Genomic DNA, 15,913 nt, shown 5'->3' with positions numbered 1-15,913 from the left:
CTTACTTCAGCAGTCCAGAAAGCCACGCTTACCGGGTCAACGACAAGGCCAAGGGTGAGCATGAAGAGGAAGGCTGATGATGACCCAACAGCACCTGCAAATTATGAACCAACGTTTATGTGTTCATCCGTGCAAACAGACCAAGCAGCCGCACAAATGTCACAGAAAGCTTCATTGGAGCAGCTAGAGATGATGGAAGTGGGTGTAAGTCTGGAAGAGAAGCCATTCATTTTACAACCAGAGGCCGAGGAGGAAATGGAAATTACGCAAGAACAAGTTTCTTCGTGGAATCTCTTCTCATTTGTTCTGCCCTCATTTCTTAAAGGGCCTTTTACGTCACAACCGGACAATGAGATGGACATTGACCCTGAGCAGTTTTCAACATGCAAAGTCTCTTCATTTGTTCTTAAAGCGCCTCTTACGTCACAACCAGAAAATGAGATGGATATTGACCCTGACCAGTTTTCAACACGGAAAGTCTTCTCGTTTGACCTGCCTTCATTTCTAAAAACAACCTTTACGTCACAACCAACCGATGAGATGGACATTGACCCAGTACAGTTTTCAACTTGGAAAGTATTGTCAATTTGGTTGCCTTTTTTTTCCAAGATGCCCTTTACCTCACAGCCACTTGAAGAGGAAATGGAAGTGGTTGAACTGCCAATACCGGTCGCACCCTCAAACGCAGTGCCAAAGAAAACGTACATCAATCAGCCTGCAGTTGATTCGACACCATCTAAACAACCTGTTTATGCTAAAGCTCCTGCAGAAGCGGCTGGGATTGGAAAACCACAGGGAGAGGCACCCTACTTATTACCGCAACAGGAAACAGCGCAAGTCAGTCATCAGCCATTTTACGGGTGCAGACAAACAGCAAGACCATTTGGGGAGATGGCGGATACTAAGAGGCCATTAGCACCTACAGAAGGAATTTTGAAAGAGGGGGCTGTGCCGGCGAAGATACTATTTGCTAAACAAGCAATCAGACAACCAGCTGTGAAACAACCAGAGTTACAACGACTAGTTTTAGAAGCGGTAAAGGAGCAAGATAATCAGCCAATATTCAGACCATTCGCGCACCTTGGTGCTTTAATTCATTCACAACTTAGCTCTGCTGCGGAGTCATGTTGTAAGAATTCAAACTCTGAAGGACACCCAGGCTTCGAAGAATTTGCAACGGCTGAAAGAAACCCATTAACTTCTGAGGTGAAAGAGCACGACGCAGCACCTGAATCAGTCAGTCAGTTTACCATGGAACAACTACAGCTTGTGCCACCATCAGACAATCCGTCTTCTTATTTGGCTAATGTATCTGATTCTGAATGTTACGATGGCTCCGACGAGGAATACGAGCTGGAATTGGAAACCATTGAGAAGTTTTCAGAGTTAGAAAGCGATCCAGAACACGCTCAACTCATAACAAAATTACTGATTGAACGGGAATCTCTTCAGTGGCACATTGTCTCAGATTCGGATTCAGATAATGACTGTGGTTCTAAGTATGAGTTGTCTGAGCTGCTGGACCCAGAGACCATTGAGAAGCACTCAGCGCTGGACGACGTTTTGGAAATTTCCCCAGAGCAAGCGGAACGCATAGCGAAATCACTGGCAGAAAAGGAGACTCGCGACTGGCACAATGTTTCTGGTTCAGACTTTGATGAAGAGTCTAACGATGACATTGATCTTATTGAACATCTGGGTAGTGAGACGATCACTCAGTTTCCAGATTTGGAAGACGTCTTAGAAAATTCTCCTCAGGACATTACATTTATGATAAAATTATTGGAAGAAAAGAAATCGTCTTCTCTACTTTGCGACATGTGACTTATTATTGCGTAACTGAAGAGGTTGAAAAATTCTGCGACTGAAAAAAGATTCTTGAGAACTTAAAAAAATACATTTCTCATCACGGAACTATTACACTTCATTTAACAAAGAAAAGGGAGATAGTGACTCTACCATATTAATTTTTAAAACAGCATGTAATTAGAATATGCCAATGACTTTAGTGCACAAAGCACACAGCAAAGCGGAGAAATTTCTCTGCTTAACTTAAGCATCTTCAATTTACATCGCTTGTTATATTTGAAGCCAATTCAAGGACGATTACAGTTTGTGATTGTTTTATTAAATGTATTTGTCATTTTGAAATCTCGCAGCTTTTGTGTTGAAATGTTGAAATCGTGAAGACCATGGAGACGACATTGGACCATGGGGGGTAGGTACTTGATATTGTAATTTCATTTATATAGTTTAGTAACATCTAAACCTGAAGAAGGCTGGTTTGGCCAGCCGAAATATTGTTTTAAAATATATTACGTTGTGTCAGCTTTGCAGTAGTCTTTGGACTTCTCATCGTCTACTTGATATACCCGGTATACCTACCCCATGGAGACGCCTCTGCTCATCAAACGCGACAGAGCGTCGGTAAATTGGGCATACCATTTCAGTGCTGTCCCCCTGAGTCCATGTTAGCCCCATGAAACGTTCCATATCGATTGGTGTGAGCCGATCTGTTATGTCCCCCAGGTTAGGCTGACCCCCAACCCCCAGCTCCCGTGCCCAAACCCGTTTCAAACTCGTTCCCAAGGTCCTCTCTGAGGAAGAGAGAGGACCCTGCGAGCGAGGTTGGCCTCGTTTGGGCGTCGAGGGTTTTCAAGTGGAGAGTTGTCATTAAGATTCCGACAGCTACGTGCTAATTTCAAAGTCTTCTACACCCGCAATAACAAGAATGGCAGTTGGAGGGCATTATATAAGAACAAAGAGTATAGAAGAAAACTGTTCTTGTCCTGTATGTCTGGAGATTTTCGAGAATCCTATCACAATACCTTGCGGTCACACGTAAGTTACCAAATATTTTGGCCAACGGAAATCATTGTTGTTTTGTTCCTGAAAACATTTAGGTTGATTTTCATTGGAAGTTGATCCTCCTACAATTTGTATTCTTACCTAAACTTCTGTTTATTGGAGTAACACTTGTACAACTGATGAGATTTCTAGGTTTTCTCGCTTGTTAAAATTCGTTTGTGTCATCATTCCAAACAATTTTGTCTGGAAAGAACCGGAAGTAAAAGTTCGATTAATAAATCCCAAAAATGTTAAGTTCAATGATCTCACATAAGTGGTTGTCAGACAAAACAACAAGTCTCAACAAGCTCGAAATGGCAAAAAGTGTTCAACACTGTCAAAGACTCTTCAAATCTGAAAAAAGCTTGTTTCACTTTTCAAATTTCAGATTCTGCAATGATTGTCTATACTCTTGCGAAAATATCTCTGGATCAGCCACTTGTCCTGTATGTCGGTCAAGTTTTAATGCACGTCAGAAGTCGAGAGCTTCTCATATTGAACGAGAGATCTTTCAAGGCAGTGGCTCCTGTTCTGCTTGTAATAGACAGGTATGCATATCTGACCCTCCCCTCCCTGGCTAACTCCTACCTTTTATTTTTGTAGAAGAATATTAACAGTACAGTGTATTGCCCATTGTTCACCCTAATTAAGGAGGGAGAGCAACTGCTATTGATATGCCAAGGAAAATAATATTATTTTAAAACAAGATGCATTTTGCCTCAAACATCTCGTTGTTGTCTAGACCTGCTGTCTTGATGCTGTAATAGTAATATGAATGATTTTTTTAATAAACTTACTCACCTGAACTCTTTTCATGGCTATTTGCATCTAGTGTCCTTTGAGTCAATTGAAGATGATTCCAAGGAATTTTAGTTCCACTGCTTTTACTCTGACTTATATAATGATATATAATGATATATAAGTGTAAAATCAGTGGAATTGTCAAAAGAAAGAAAGACTGAAGTTTCATTAAAGACCTTCTCATTAATACACTTTGGAATTGAAACCGAATGTTACCAATCAGTCATCCCCATCCGCTACATATATGAAGAGCCACTTTCCTGCTGATTAAATATCCCTTGTTTATTGATGTAGTCGTGACTGTAGGTATGGTGGTTCGCTTAACCTTCCTGTTATAAATTAGTTTTTTCTGTCCTCAAATTCTGGGTATGTCATTACACACTGTGCAAAATGGAGAAGTCCGTATTTTTTTCACACCACTTTTTTTTAGCTTCATCCCCAACTTTAAGTTATTGTTTTGGAAAGAAGAAAGGAAGCCTGTCACAAATTTGTATATAACATTATAAAAGATGAACATAAAGGCTATGTCAGATAGCTCATGTGCCGGCACCGAAAACATCGAATAAGTCTTTCATTCACACACAAAACGCTTATTTGATTCTTGTACCGGAGCGATGCTGTGCTGCTTCAGTCTTGAAAGTTTATTGTTATATACTGGATTGGTTTTCTCACTTTCTTGAGTAGTGTGAGCAGAGAATTGAACCGAAACAGAAGTCAACAAAGAGGAGCGAGGATTGGATATTTCTAGTGAAAGATGGCAATGGTTTTGGGCCAGTTGCGTTCACACCAGGCTGGAGTATTTTTCACAATGGCATAAAATGCTATCCAGCATAGTGTAGACATAGCCTGAGTTACACTGTTTACAGCTTATAATCACTTTAATACTATGCAAAATATATAATAGTAATAATATTTTTAATTTATGTTGCATGGTATTCATACTGTCACAGTTTTCTGGCAGCAAATTGGTAAATCAGCTCACCCAGGTTCTCTTCAGAATACATATAGAGAGCCAGGTATGTGGTCCCAAGAAGAACAGAAATTTTTCAAAGGTGGCAAATACCTTTGATTTCTAATTTAAATCTCCTATTTAAGGTGATTCCATACAGTTATTTGGTGCGCGGCAAATGGATACTAAAATGGCAGGAGCACATGTAGTATTCTAACTGATATGCAAGTTTTCATTATGCGGGCGTGCGAAGTAAGACCAGTTTTAGCCTGCAAAGTAAGGCTATTTTAACAAGTTTTCCATGGTGAATTTTTCTGAAAATTGGCTCATTTATGTTAGGATTTAGCTGGTATTTGTACTCCAAAAAATCTGAGGGAGAATTATACATGGACAACTGCAATAAATGGCAAAAACAAAAATTGCAGAAATTGGCCAAACGTATGTACAGAATTTGTTTTATCTTTACGAGGAGATACTTTGGAGTTTCTCTCTTCTTTACACAAAAAAATAGCGAAAGTTTACCACGCGAAATTCGGACAAACCCGTTTTGAAACTAGCTAGGAGTGAAGGAATCAACAGATGTATCATCTGCTGGTTGCCATGGAAATGGGGTTTACAAGTTGTAACGGTGTTTTTTAGCAAAGCATAAGGACTTAGGTACTTGAAACTATGTTTGAACCTAGATAGTTTCATAGGGCTGAAAGAACCAGAAAATCAAGAAAAATATATATCACTAGCAAAAACTGAAGAAATGGTATGGAGCCACCTTAAAACCAGTCAATTCTGAAAATAGGAGGATACCATTTGGGAGAATTTGTGTCTTGATAATTTATTGCAGCAGGTAAGAAAAGAGAAAAGGCAATTGTATTATGTGGAATGTCCTAGGAAAGGATATTTTACCTAATTGATCCTATGTTGCTTTCACAGTTTCCCTTGTCCAGATTAAGAGCTCACAGAGCATCATGTCCACAGATGTCATCTCCGTCATTATTTCCAGTAGCTCCTGCAGCGGAGTCTTTGTCAGAGTAAGAGGTCTTTATTTGTTATACAGTTGACGGCTAGCTTTTTTGTTGTACAAAATTGATTTAACTATTAAATTTGTATTTCACTGTCTCACATATTTCAGGGCTAAGAACCGATCGACATTTATGTGTCCCTATTGTTACCAAAAGAACTTCGACAGTAATGGTTTGTTACAACATGTAAACAATAATCACAAACATGAAAGACAATCTGTGGTAAGTTTATGCTTGGTAGTGTACAACTAGCACATCAGGTTAATGTCATATTATTTGTAGTTGAAGAAAATATCTATATCCTCCCCAGTCCTAAAAAAGGATTGGCCATTTCAGTGGGTGGGGGAGGGGGTGCTCCAAGACAAAGATATTTAAAGAAAAGTATAGAGCTAAATTGGAATTTGCAGAGTGTTTGGGGGGAGGGTCTTAGAAAAAAATCCCTTTGGTGGAGGGGGATATTTTCTGTAACTACATAACAATAACCTGCAGGCAGTACAGTCTACAGGCAGTGAGTGAACCTGTGGCATGTTTTATTTTCTTCTCTTCTCGACAATATTTGACTGCAGTGCAAATTCACACAACAGACTGTGTGTCTACACAATCATACAACATGTCCATAAATTAAGATTCATTGACCATCTTGAGGCGAGTTCAGTCGCAGTAAAACAAACAAATTAGTTACAGCAGGTCCAACTAAACTTGTGTGTATCAAAAATGTATATTTTGCATAGACGTCCATCAAGAAAAAGGGAGAGAGAGATGATGGACTGTGTGTAATATCACACCACATCAGATAACTGTCAGATCAATATGATAATTATCTAGCTTCTTCCAGTCTCTACAATTGTGACTGTTTTCTTATTAATAACAGGAACTTTTTTAAGCAAAGGACAATATTTTTGTAATCTTGACACCCCTGTGTACTTGTAAACCTTTGTCTGATATGAACAAAACAAGATTGCTGGCTGCTTTTTCTAAAAGGATCTCTAGATACAGTTAAAATTTCTGCATTTTTTTTATATAGCTGTAATTGATGTTTACAATATTTGCCACTGTTTGTAAGGTTATTCTAAAATCCTTTCAACTATCAACACTGGGGACTAAATCTTGTAAACAAAAACAAATGTTTCTTGAGTACAGTTGCTGAGTTTGATACCCTGCTAGCAGAGTCACTTTGATCTTTCGTAGATAAGTCAGGAAAGATGCCTTCCTCTTTCCCAACTTCTCTAGGAAAGGTTGAAGCCACTCTGCTTGCAGGGATGAGTTTGACCATGTTGGTTCAATTCACACAGGTGTGTCCAATTTGTGCCAGCATGCCCTGGGGGAATGCTAATCAGAAAAGTGGTGACTTTGTTCAACATCTGAACTTGCGACATAAGTTTGAATACGATACATATGTGGTGAGTCATTTATTTCTGTTAAGGTTGATTACATTTACATGGTCAGGTACAGTCGAATCGCAATAATTATTAACTCAAACCTTCATAGAAATTGAAAAAGGTTCCAGTTATCAGGAGTTGAGAACAAATTACCAGGAATAAGGGAAAAATGGTGTTTACTGAGTGTTTGTTGTACATTTTAATCAAATTTTATTCTAGAGAAGTCAAGTGAAAATGAAACGATATTTCTAAATTATAAATCAGAACGTAATGTAATGTGAAACAAAACAAAGCAAAGCAGCAGGAGTAGACAAGGTTAAGGTACTGTGAACTTTGCAGGTGTCAAAGACAAAATTAATATGGTTCGAGTTATACAGAGGGTAAAATTATATAGAAAAATTAATGACCTGAAGGGAACGAAAATTGCTTCGTGTTAGCAGGAGGCTACAGTTACCAAGGGTAAAAATACAGTAAATGTATGATGTAAATCCAGGGGAAATTGATTTTGGTCCGAGTTGGTAAGGGTTCAAGTTATCGGGAGTTGACTGTACTTACCGGTATTAATTTAAATTTCAAAATCATATAAAATTGCATGTTAATAATAATTCAATAACAATATCATAGTGATTATTGTTAGTAGTAATTTTTAATGGTATAGCAGTGGAGAGTGGAGAGGCTGGACTGGGGGACAACAGGGGTGGTAAACTTAACGAAGATTCACAAATAATGGCACGGGACTTCAATGAATAATTGAAAGTGGAGAGTCTGGACAACAGGGACCATCTCCATGCCCCACTAAAGGACCACACCATTAAAATTTTTATGAATAATAAGTGGTCATATAATTTGCATAACTCCTCAACCAAGTCATATCTTAGAAACAACTTATATAAGGATGGAGCTTCAAGCTGCCCTAATACATAGTTAAATTACTACTGACTATAGGCTTCTTCTATCTTGAACTCAGACCTCTCCAGGGAAATAGAAAATTCTATGATAACAGGGGTAAAAAAAATTTAAGCAAATTAGTGGTGTCAACTTTTGAAATTATTGTTTAATTTTTGGAGTCAAAAACTGGACTCTCATGCAAATGACCTAAAAATCTCATTGTTAGTCCTTGCAGCACGCATCTGCTCTGTAGGACTCTTGACTGATAGTATTGCCCATTCCTAAGTTGTTTATTGGTTCAATTAATCAAAAATCACACATACCATTACTAATCAAAAAGAAACATTTAAGCCTACTTTAAAATTTTATTCAATTAGTGTTTCTTATTTACGTTTGTGCAAATTACCCTTGGTGAACACTTCTGGTTTGTTGAACCACAGAATACCAGAATGTTAGGGCATTTTCAGTTTGTCATAACTTGCCAGTCAGTTCAATCATTTTGTAAACGAAATGCACCCAGTTAAACTGTCTACTTTTTGTGTGCCACTTTTATGAATCGCTTCAAAGTGGAGCACACTACTTTCAGGATGTGCCTCACCTGCGTTTTGAAAAATTTGAAGAATTAGTCCTTCAAATAATTTAGTGCACTCTATTTATGGACAGACACCTCTAGATGGTCAGTTCTGACAAAAATAATGGAAAGCACTCCTTGGTCAGCCATGTCCATCTACAGTAAATATTTCTTAAATAGGTTTTTACTGTCAAGAATGATGTGGGCAATAGAGTCTCAATCTAATTTTAGTTAGTATTAATAAATATTAGTTAATTAAATTAAAAGTTTCAAAATTATGGCAACGCATAATATTGAGTCAAATTTTGTTGTTCTCTTCTCTCATGTCACAGGATTTTGCCAATGATGAAGATGCTGTTCTTCAGCAAGTTCTAAATCAGTCCTTGCGAGATCATTAAGTTAGGTTTTGGTTCTAGCAATTATTTTCAGAGGGTATAGTTAGCTTTGTACCATTAGATCTGTAAAATGTATTAATCCTTAATTATCAAGACATTTTAAACCAGGCAAAATATGTGCTTTTTAGTGACAAGTTCAATCACAGAACCACTGCACTGATCCCTTTTCATAACAAAGTAATGGGCTTAACTTTATATTTATCAGAAGAAAAGTGATATGCTTCTGTATTTATACATTCAATTACTTTTTGTCTCATAATAATATGTAGGTTGCAAATGAAATAAACAAAAAAATAAGTTGAAAAAATATCCATTCATCGGATAGTTTGGATTACTGGGTTTCCATAGATACAATGAAACCCTGCTTTACGGACACCCGCTCAATGCAGACACTCGTTATTACGGACAGTTTTCTTGGTCCCACTCCATACATTTTAAAATTAACCTGCTTAATAAAGACACTCTGTAATACGGACACTTTCTCTGGTCCCAATGGCGTCAGTAATAACGGCTTGACTGTATATGTCTCAGTGTTACCTTAAAGTTGTTGCTATCTAAATTCTCTCGCTTGTGATCTTGTTCTTTTTCTTCGATGGTGTTTTGGTGTTGTAGCTGTTATTTTTGGGTAGGGTACTCCGCACTGAGAACACAGCTGCCTTAGAGCTTTCTCATAAGCACTGTTTAATCTCGCTGCCTGCTGAAGGGCATACTTTAAATCTTCTATCTCCTCAAAAAACCCCTAAACATTGACAAAATAAGTTTAAAAATACATGGCCTCTGATTTAGGGAAGTGATCAAAACTACTATTAATACTCAAACAGGACCCACCACCCCACATAATAGTTGGTAGTCTCTGCCTGTATCCCTCTTTCTTAACCTCAAAGAGTCACCCCTCTATCCAGCAGTAAAAAAAATTAATGGCAATCAGATTCAAACCTCACTTTCCTTGTTTATCCAGCAATGCTGACACTAATGCTAACTGAATATTTCTGTGTCAACTCAAATTTTTAAGCCAATAAAATTCAGTCGGTAATATTTATGACATAGCACGAGGTGGTGTCTTCGATAACCCCCCTACCCCAGACAAGGTGGGTCCTCTCCGAACAAACTTGTTATGACCAGTTCCCTTAGTGAAAGAATGTGAAATTTTAAAAGAACTCCAAACAAAAGTGTTAGCATTTGCCCATGACTTGTGCTTTCAAAACTGTTTCTCATTGTCCCAAACTTCTTTTCGTGTTTTTTCTAACTCTATGGAAACATAGAAAATGTACATGAAAGAGCTGCAAAAATTAGTGTGTAAGTTGCTTTGTCTCACCAACATCGTAGTTGTGCAAATTTATGTCATTAGCTAAATTGCAGTTTCTACCCAGTCTTTGCAGCCAAAATATGATGTGGGATTATAAAATTATTGTGCAAAAAGAAGCTGAAGTTGACTGTCTTACCTTGTCCAGCATCTTGAGTTCATCTACAAAAGACATGCAGTCATTTGATTTATATTAAATTAGAAAAGGAAGTCTAGTAAGCAACAATGTTGGAAAAGTTTGTAAACCGCACTGATCAAAGGATGTGTCAGGGATTACTGCACCTTTCAATGACATGGACTCTGAAGTTCAAGATTCGACAACCAACCGTTTGTTTTTTACTGCCATCATTCAGTGCAGTGGATCTCTATCTCATACCCAGAGTCCTCAGGCTTTTTGGTCAGCGGGTAGGGGCGAGGAGAGACTCTGGAGAATTCAAAAAAAATTTAATTTTTTGATTGGCTGCTCTGTATAAGCTCCGTAACGGCTTCCATTGTTTTACCACAGAAATCCTGCAGTAATAAAATTCCAGTACCCCAGAGTCTCTCCTGGCGACCAACCGCTGGCCAAAGAGCCTGAGGACTCTGGGTACGAGATTGAGACACTTGGCTCAACTGGGTCAGAAGGTCATATTCATGCATTGTGATTGGTGGATTTGATACACCCTGTGGTTTCTGTATTTTTTGTGGTCAGATTGTCACCGCATTATGATTGACAACAGTGAAACACGCATTTATTGTTAGTTGGGTTTTGAAGTTCAGAGTCCATGTGTTTTTGAAAGGTGCAATATTTAATATTGCCTTAAACTTGCAGTGTATTTTATTGACAAGATTTTATTAATTACTAATAATTATTGAAATGCTCCCAACTAACGTAATGCGATAAAACCACATGGATGGTAACCGTGCACTAGCATTAGGCTGAGACAATAATTACTCTTACTAACTGCTTTACAGCAGTGTGAAATTTATGTCTTAATTAATAGCAGTATTTGCATAATTATTTTACGTACTTGCATATATTTAATATATAACATTGTAGACTTTGCATAAATTACATATTAGATGTTTGTAAGCAAAGAGTTGCATTAAATTTGTTTTAAATCAAATGTTAAAAATTCATAAAGGTAAATTATTTATTATCAATGTTAAATTGACATGTGCATTTATTTAAATGAGTAAATCCCTCTTATTTAGGCCAGCAATCATTGGTTATCAGATCACAAGTCAGAATTAAAAAGGGGCATTTGGTGGTAGATTGAAGAGCTGTTGTTGATTAACAAAGTTCCTAACCTTTGAACTTTTTCCTTTCTTTGGCAAATCTGTCTCGCTCTCGTGAAACCTTATGGAGATCAGCCATTAAATCTAGTGAAGCAAAATAGTGAAAAGCTTATGAGGAAATATGACATCTGCCTTACAAGCTCCTTGCCCAGACTCTTACCCAGTCGATATTTACGTGTTTTGTGGGGTGAGAAGATTGGATACGAGGATGGATTGAGGCGTGCAGGGTATGACACCCCGCGCGCCTCAATCCATCCTCGTATCCAATCTTCTCACCCCACAAAACATGTAAATATCGACTAGGTACGAGTCTGCTCCTTGCCTGTAAATGCAGTCACCTTTGGTCTTATATCTCTCATTGTCATTGATAACCTCTGGGCTGTGTTAACACAGCCCAGAGGTTATCAATGACAGTGAGAGATATTTGACCAATTATTATTGTAGTAGTCATGTTAAGTAATGAGAACACACGGGATAACTGAGCTCCATAAACACTCTATTGTACTGTAATTTATAAATATATTATTAATGGTCTTGTCCCAGAAGAACACCTTTATTTGGTGTGCAACTTGTTTTAGATATTTTTCTCCAATCCTATATTATCTTAATTGGTGAATTTGACAAATTTTTTTATCTCTACTTTTTACAAAGTGACTGGACTTTCTTTTCGTCATCAAATTTCTGTGACATAAGGTTTAAGGTTTAAGGCATTGTCTACCTTTAGTTATACCTCTCTTGGAAGGAGTTAGTCTTTCTTTGATTCCTGTTGCATTTATTCTTGTCAGAAGAGCTTCCTTCTCTCTATGTAGTTCATCAATATTTCTTTGAGCATCCTGGAGCTTCTTTTCCAGGTCTCTATTTTCCAGCTGTGAAATTGCAAGATACATTTTATAGTTAATAAAATAATATAATAATTACTGAAGATGTAAATTTATCTTGAAGTTCTTAAAATGGTACAGAATTTAACCATTTTAAGAAGATAAATTTGACAATAATCATTATTATATAGTACAGTTTTCATGTTATAAGACAATTAAGGAAATCAAATATTAAATTATAATAAACTCACACTTAAAGTTGTAATTTGCTCCACTTGAGCTGTGTTGGTCCTTAGTTCTTTTTGGTATCTTTTCATGAGGTTATTATGCATAGACAACATTCTGGTGGAAATATAACAAAAGTACATGTCAAAGGCTCTAAGTTCTTGAGATGCCTTAAAAGAACTTCTTAAAGAACAAAATAGGATGAAAAGACAAAAATATGATTGTACTTAAAGAACAAGCTACTATGACTTCAGAAAAGGGCCTTGTCTACAATAACTTCAGGGGGGCGTGAAGTTCCACAGCAGTCAAGGGTATAAGACCTATGTTAGAACATTATGAGCTTTTGCGCCAGAAGCTTTTCAACACCATACTAGACGACCCATGCCACAGGCTTAGGGCAATCAGGAGTTCCACCATTGCATGATGATTCACGTTATAACCTTTAAAAGTTAGGAAACAGCACCATTTTAATATGCCACGGCTTCGCGCTGATAGAACTAAGAATACATTAATATTTGCTATGTTGAGGAAATTTAACTTCAAATTTAGCTAAACTTTATCTGGGCTGTGGTTTCTAGTTTTTAGTTTTAGTTTAATATACGTATCTTTGATGAGACATGTTTACATTTTTCTATTTTTTCTATTATTTCTGTTATTAAGTTTAATTTTAAATATTTGTAAATAATTACATAATTCAGCCTTTAGGGTGCAAAGAGATTTTTAATTAAACTGTCTATCTATCCATCCATCCATCCATCCATTCACCCACCCATCCATCCATCTCAATATTTAATAAATTGCCCTGAGGGTCCATTTAAAAGTTACAAGCCTAGAGTACTTGCTGTTCATTTTGTTTGTTTAAAATTTGTCTGTTTGTCTGTTTGGTACCACTTAGTGTTATAAAATTGAAAATGACCAATGTTGCAATAATATACTTGTCTGTAGCCTGCACCACAGATGAATCAACCGCCAGTAAATACCGTCTGTGAATTAGCACCCAAATCCTTGTTCTAGATCCTGGTATGTGGTTGGGGATCTAGAACAAGGATTTGGGTGCTAATCCGCAGACAGTATTTACCAACGGTTGATTCCATCTGCGGCGCAGACTAACTTGTCTGGTGCCATAAAAAACTATTATCGGAAACTTGAAAAGTAAGAAGAGTTACTCTACTTTTCAGAATTGCTTCATAAATTCACAAATCCTCCTTCTTTGGGGAATCAAAAGAGTGACTCTCCTCACAGGGTGGGGTAAAATTTACATTTAGTGTAAATTTGCGTCACATCTTCAAAGCAATTATATAATTTCTGGCATATTGCAGGAGATCCTTTCAAATGCTGACACTGCTGTAAAAATGTAAGGGTATTCCTCTTCCCGAGGCAAATTCCCCCAAGACTCACTTGGTTGTTCTTTCAAACTGCTCATCTACTGGTTTTCTTGATCTGTTGTTTTGAGCCAGTTGTAAGACTGATCCAGGCTGGCCTCTTGAGCTCATCATTCCAACAGCCGATCTGGGCCTCCTATCATCAGTTTGAACTTGTACACTTGAATAAATATTTAAAGATGTAAACATATTATTTAATAGGTCAGATTTAGGAATGAATCATAATGAAATTTTAAGTCCCTGGTTAAGGCCTTGTGATCAAAAGTTCCTGCATTCCACAGTACAGCCCAGTGTGCTAGCATACGACCGCTTTTTATTTACATTTGTAATTTCCTATGGGTGCCTGTCCAATCACAATTTACTTGTGGCTAGGAGAAGGCTTTTTGGGCACTATCACCAAATTCTCATCGAAGGGTGGATGATATGAAAGAATGCAAAGTGATTAACCAAATTATTGAAAGTAAAATGGGTCTAATGAGTAAAATGCAATAATATTCCACCTTGATTAAGTGCAACTCAGCATTCTACCACAAAACTTACTTTGGACCAGCTAATAATAACCTGGGTAACACTTCCTCACCCCTCTCTCCCCCACCATCAACCCCTCTCCACTTCCAACCCCTCCCCACACACATACACCTCAACTCCCCGGGGGGCTACTCCCATAAATTCTGGATAGGTGGGTACCACCCAGGTTCTTAAACCATGACCCTATTTGAGGATGAGATAAACGAAAATTGATACCCTATTTAAGGCCCAAACCCAAACAATGACACCCTATTCAAGGGAAAGACAAAAACTAAGAATTTAGTACCGTGAACGGCTTTATTTTGTTCCTGTAACGTTGGAAGTTAAGCATAAAACATAGAATACTAGAGTAAGCCTAGTTTAATAATATGCCATCATAACCATAGAACATCTTTCAGAGAAGTTTGTTCACTGCTGTGACAGTGTTATGCTAGCCTGCAGAGCTAGCGGAATTGCTTCTGCACGTGTAAGAGTTTTGGTGGCGAAACCGCTATCCTCTCGGCTTTGCCACCAAAAGGGAGCGCCACAGGCATGAGAAAATTTAGCGTCTGCTCCCCATTCTCCACTTGCCGCACTTGAATTTCAGCTTATACAACTTAGGTACCTTATCTAAGGATCTCACCGGGAACACAATGCCAACCGGGTGCAAAAATTATACCCTATTTAAGGATCGAGACCCTCAAAAACCATATCCTATCGGGCGGCACATACCTATCTAGCCCATATATGGGAGTACCACCTCCAGGCCTCAACTGCAACATCAACACTATCCACTGGAGGGTTGGTGGGGGGGGGGGGGGGGGTTTCTTCCCTATATAAAGCTTTATTTATACTAGAATATGGTTTTTTAACTGTTTTGGTCTGACATAAATCATTTTTGGTCTGAGAATCTGAAAATGGGTATAGATTTCATATTCTAGCAGGAGCCCATTGGCCCCTGATTCTAGAGACCAGGTCTGGAAATAAGGGTGAATTTAAAGCCACACATCCACCAAAAATTCCCATTTCCGCTATAACAGAATTGCACAAGTAAGAGGGAAACCTCCTTTTCTCTCAAAAACAGATCAGTAAAATAAACATTAAGCTTGCGACGTTATCTATTACTTAAGCTTACCTCTTTGATAACGTTTGCATTAACTCATTGTTTCTAAACTGTTCTTTGAGGTCGTTTAGTTCTTTCTCCAGTTGTTCATTCCTCTTTGCAAGTTTCTTGTATTTCTTTCTGATACGTTCATTTTCCGTGGAGAGCTAAAGAAATAAATTACCGTTGCTATCAAAATATTCTAACGATAGAAAACGTATGAAAACGTAAAATACAAAGTGTTTCATTTGGTTTAAAAATGAATAAAGCAGTAGAAAAGCTCAAAGTATAATGCTTACGTAGAGGCAATTGTGTATGTCAGGCATCGACATCTTGTTTATAACGCAGTTTGCTTGCTAACTGTTAAAACTACCGCTAATTTGCTTTGAAACTTTTCGAAATCCGCCGCCATTTTGCAAAGCCGCTGACAGGAAAAAGAAAAGCGCCCACGG

The 15,913-nt window shown here is 37.7% G+C and overlaps 2 protein-coding genes across 2 annotated transcripts; one reads left to right on the top strand and one right to left on the bottom strand.

The window, feature by feature from the left end:
• Window positions 1-2,630: 2,630 nt before the first annotated feature.
• LOC146480652 (E3 ubiquitin-protein ligase RNF166-like) lies at window positions 2,631-9,153 on the top strand. The gene is made up of 6 exons (XM_085109872.1): window positions 2,631-2,841; window positions 3,236-3,395; window positions 5,525-5,622; window positions 5,724-5,835; window positions 6,906-7,013; window positions 8,784-9,153. The coding sequence occupies exons 1-6, from the start codon at window positions 2,732-2,734 to the stop codon at window positions 8,847-8,849; spliced, it is 654 nt and encodes a 217-aa protein (XP_084965998.1). The 5' UTR covers window positions 2,631-2,731; the 3' UTR covers window positions 8,850-9,153.
• A 153-nt stretch (window positions 9,154-9,306) lies between these two features.
• LOC146480651 (centrosomal protein of 290 kDa-like) lies at window positions 9,307-15,913 on the bottom strand. The gene is made up of 8 exons (XM_085109835.1): window positions 15,761-15,913; window positions 15,495-15,628; window positions 13,869-14,012; window positions 12,497-12,587; window positions 12,158-12,293; window positions 11,440-11,511; window positions 10,289-10,311; window positions 9,307-9,585 (listed from the first exon to the last, which is right to left on the bottom strand). The coding sequence occupies exons 1-8, from the start codon at window positions 15,791-15,793 to the stop codon at window positions 9,397-9,399; spliced, it is 822 nt and encodes a 273-aa protein (XP_084965961.1). The 5' UTR covers window positions 15,794-15,913; the 3' UTR covers window positions 9,307-9,396.

Source organism: Pavona decussata, unplaced genomic scaffold (assembly GCF_977016875.1).
Source record: "Pavona decussata unplaced genomic scaffold, jaPavDecu1.1 SCAFFOLD_53, whole genome shotgun sequence".
NCBI classification, from domain to species: Eukaryota; Metazoa; Cnidaria; class Anthozoa; order Scleractinia; family Agariciidae; genus Pavona; species Pavona decussata.
This window is presented reverse-complemented; position numbering and strand designations above follow the sequence as displayed.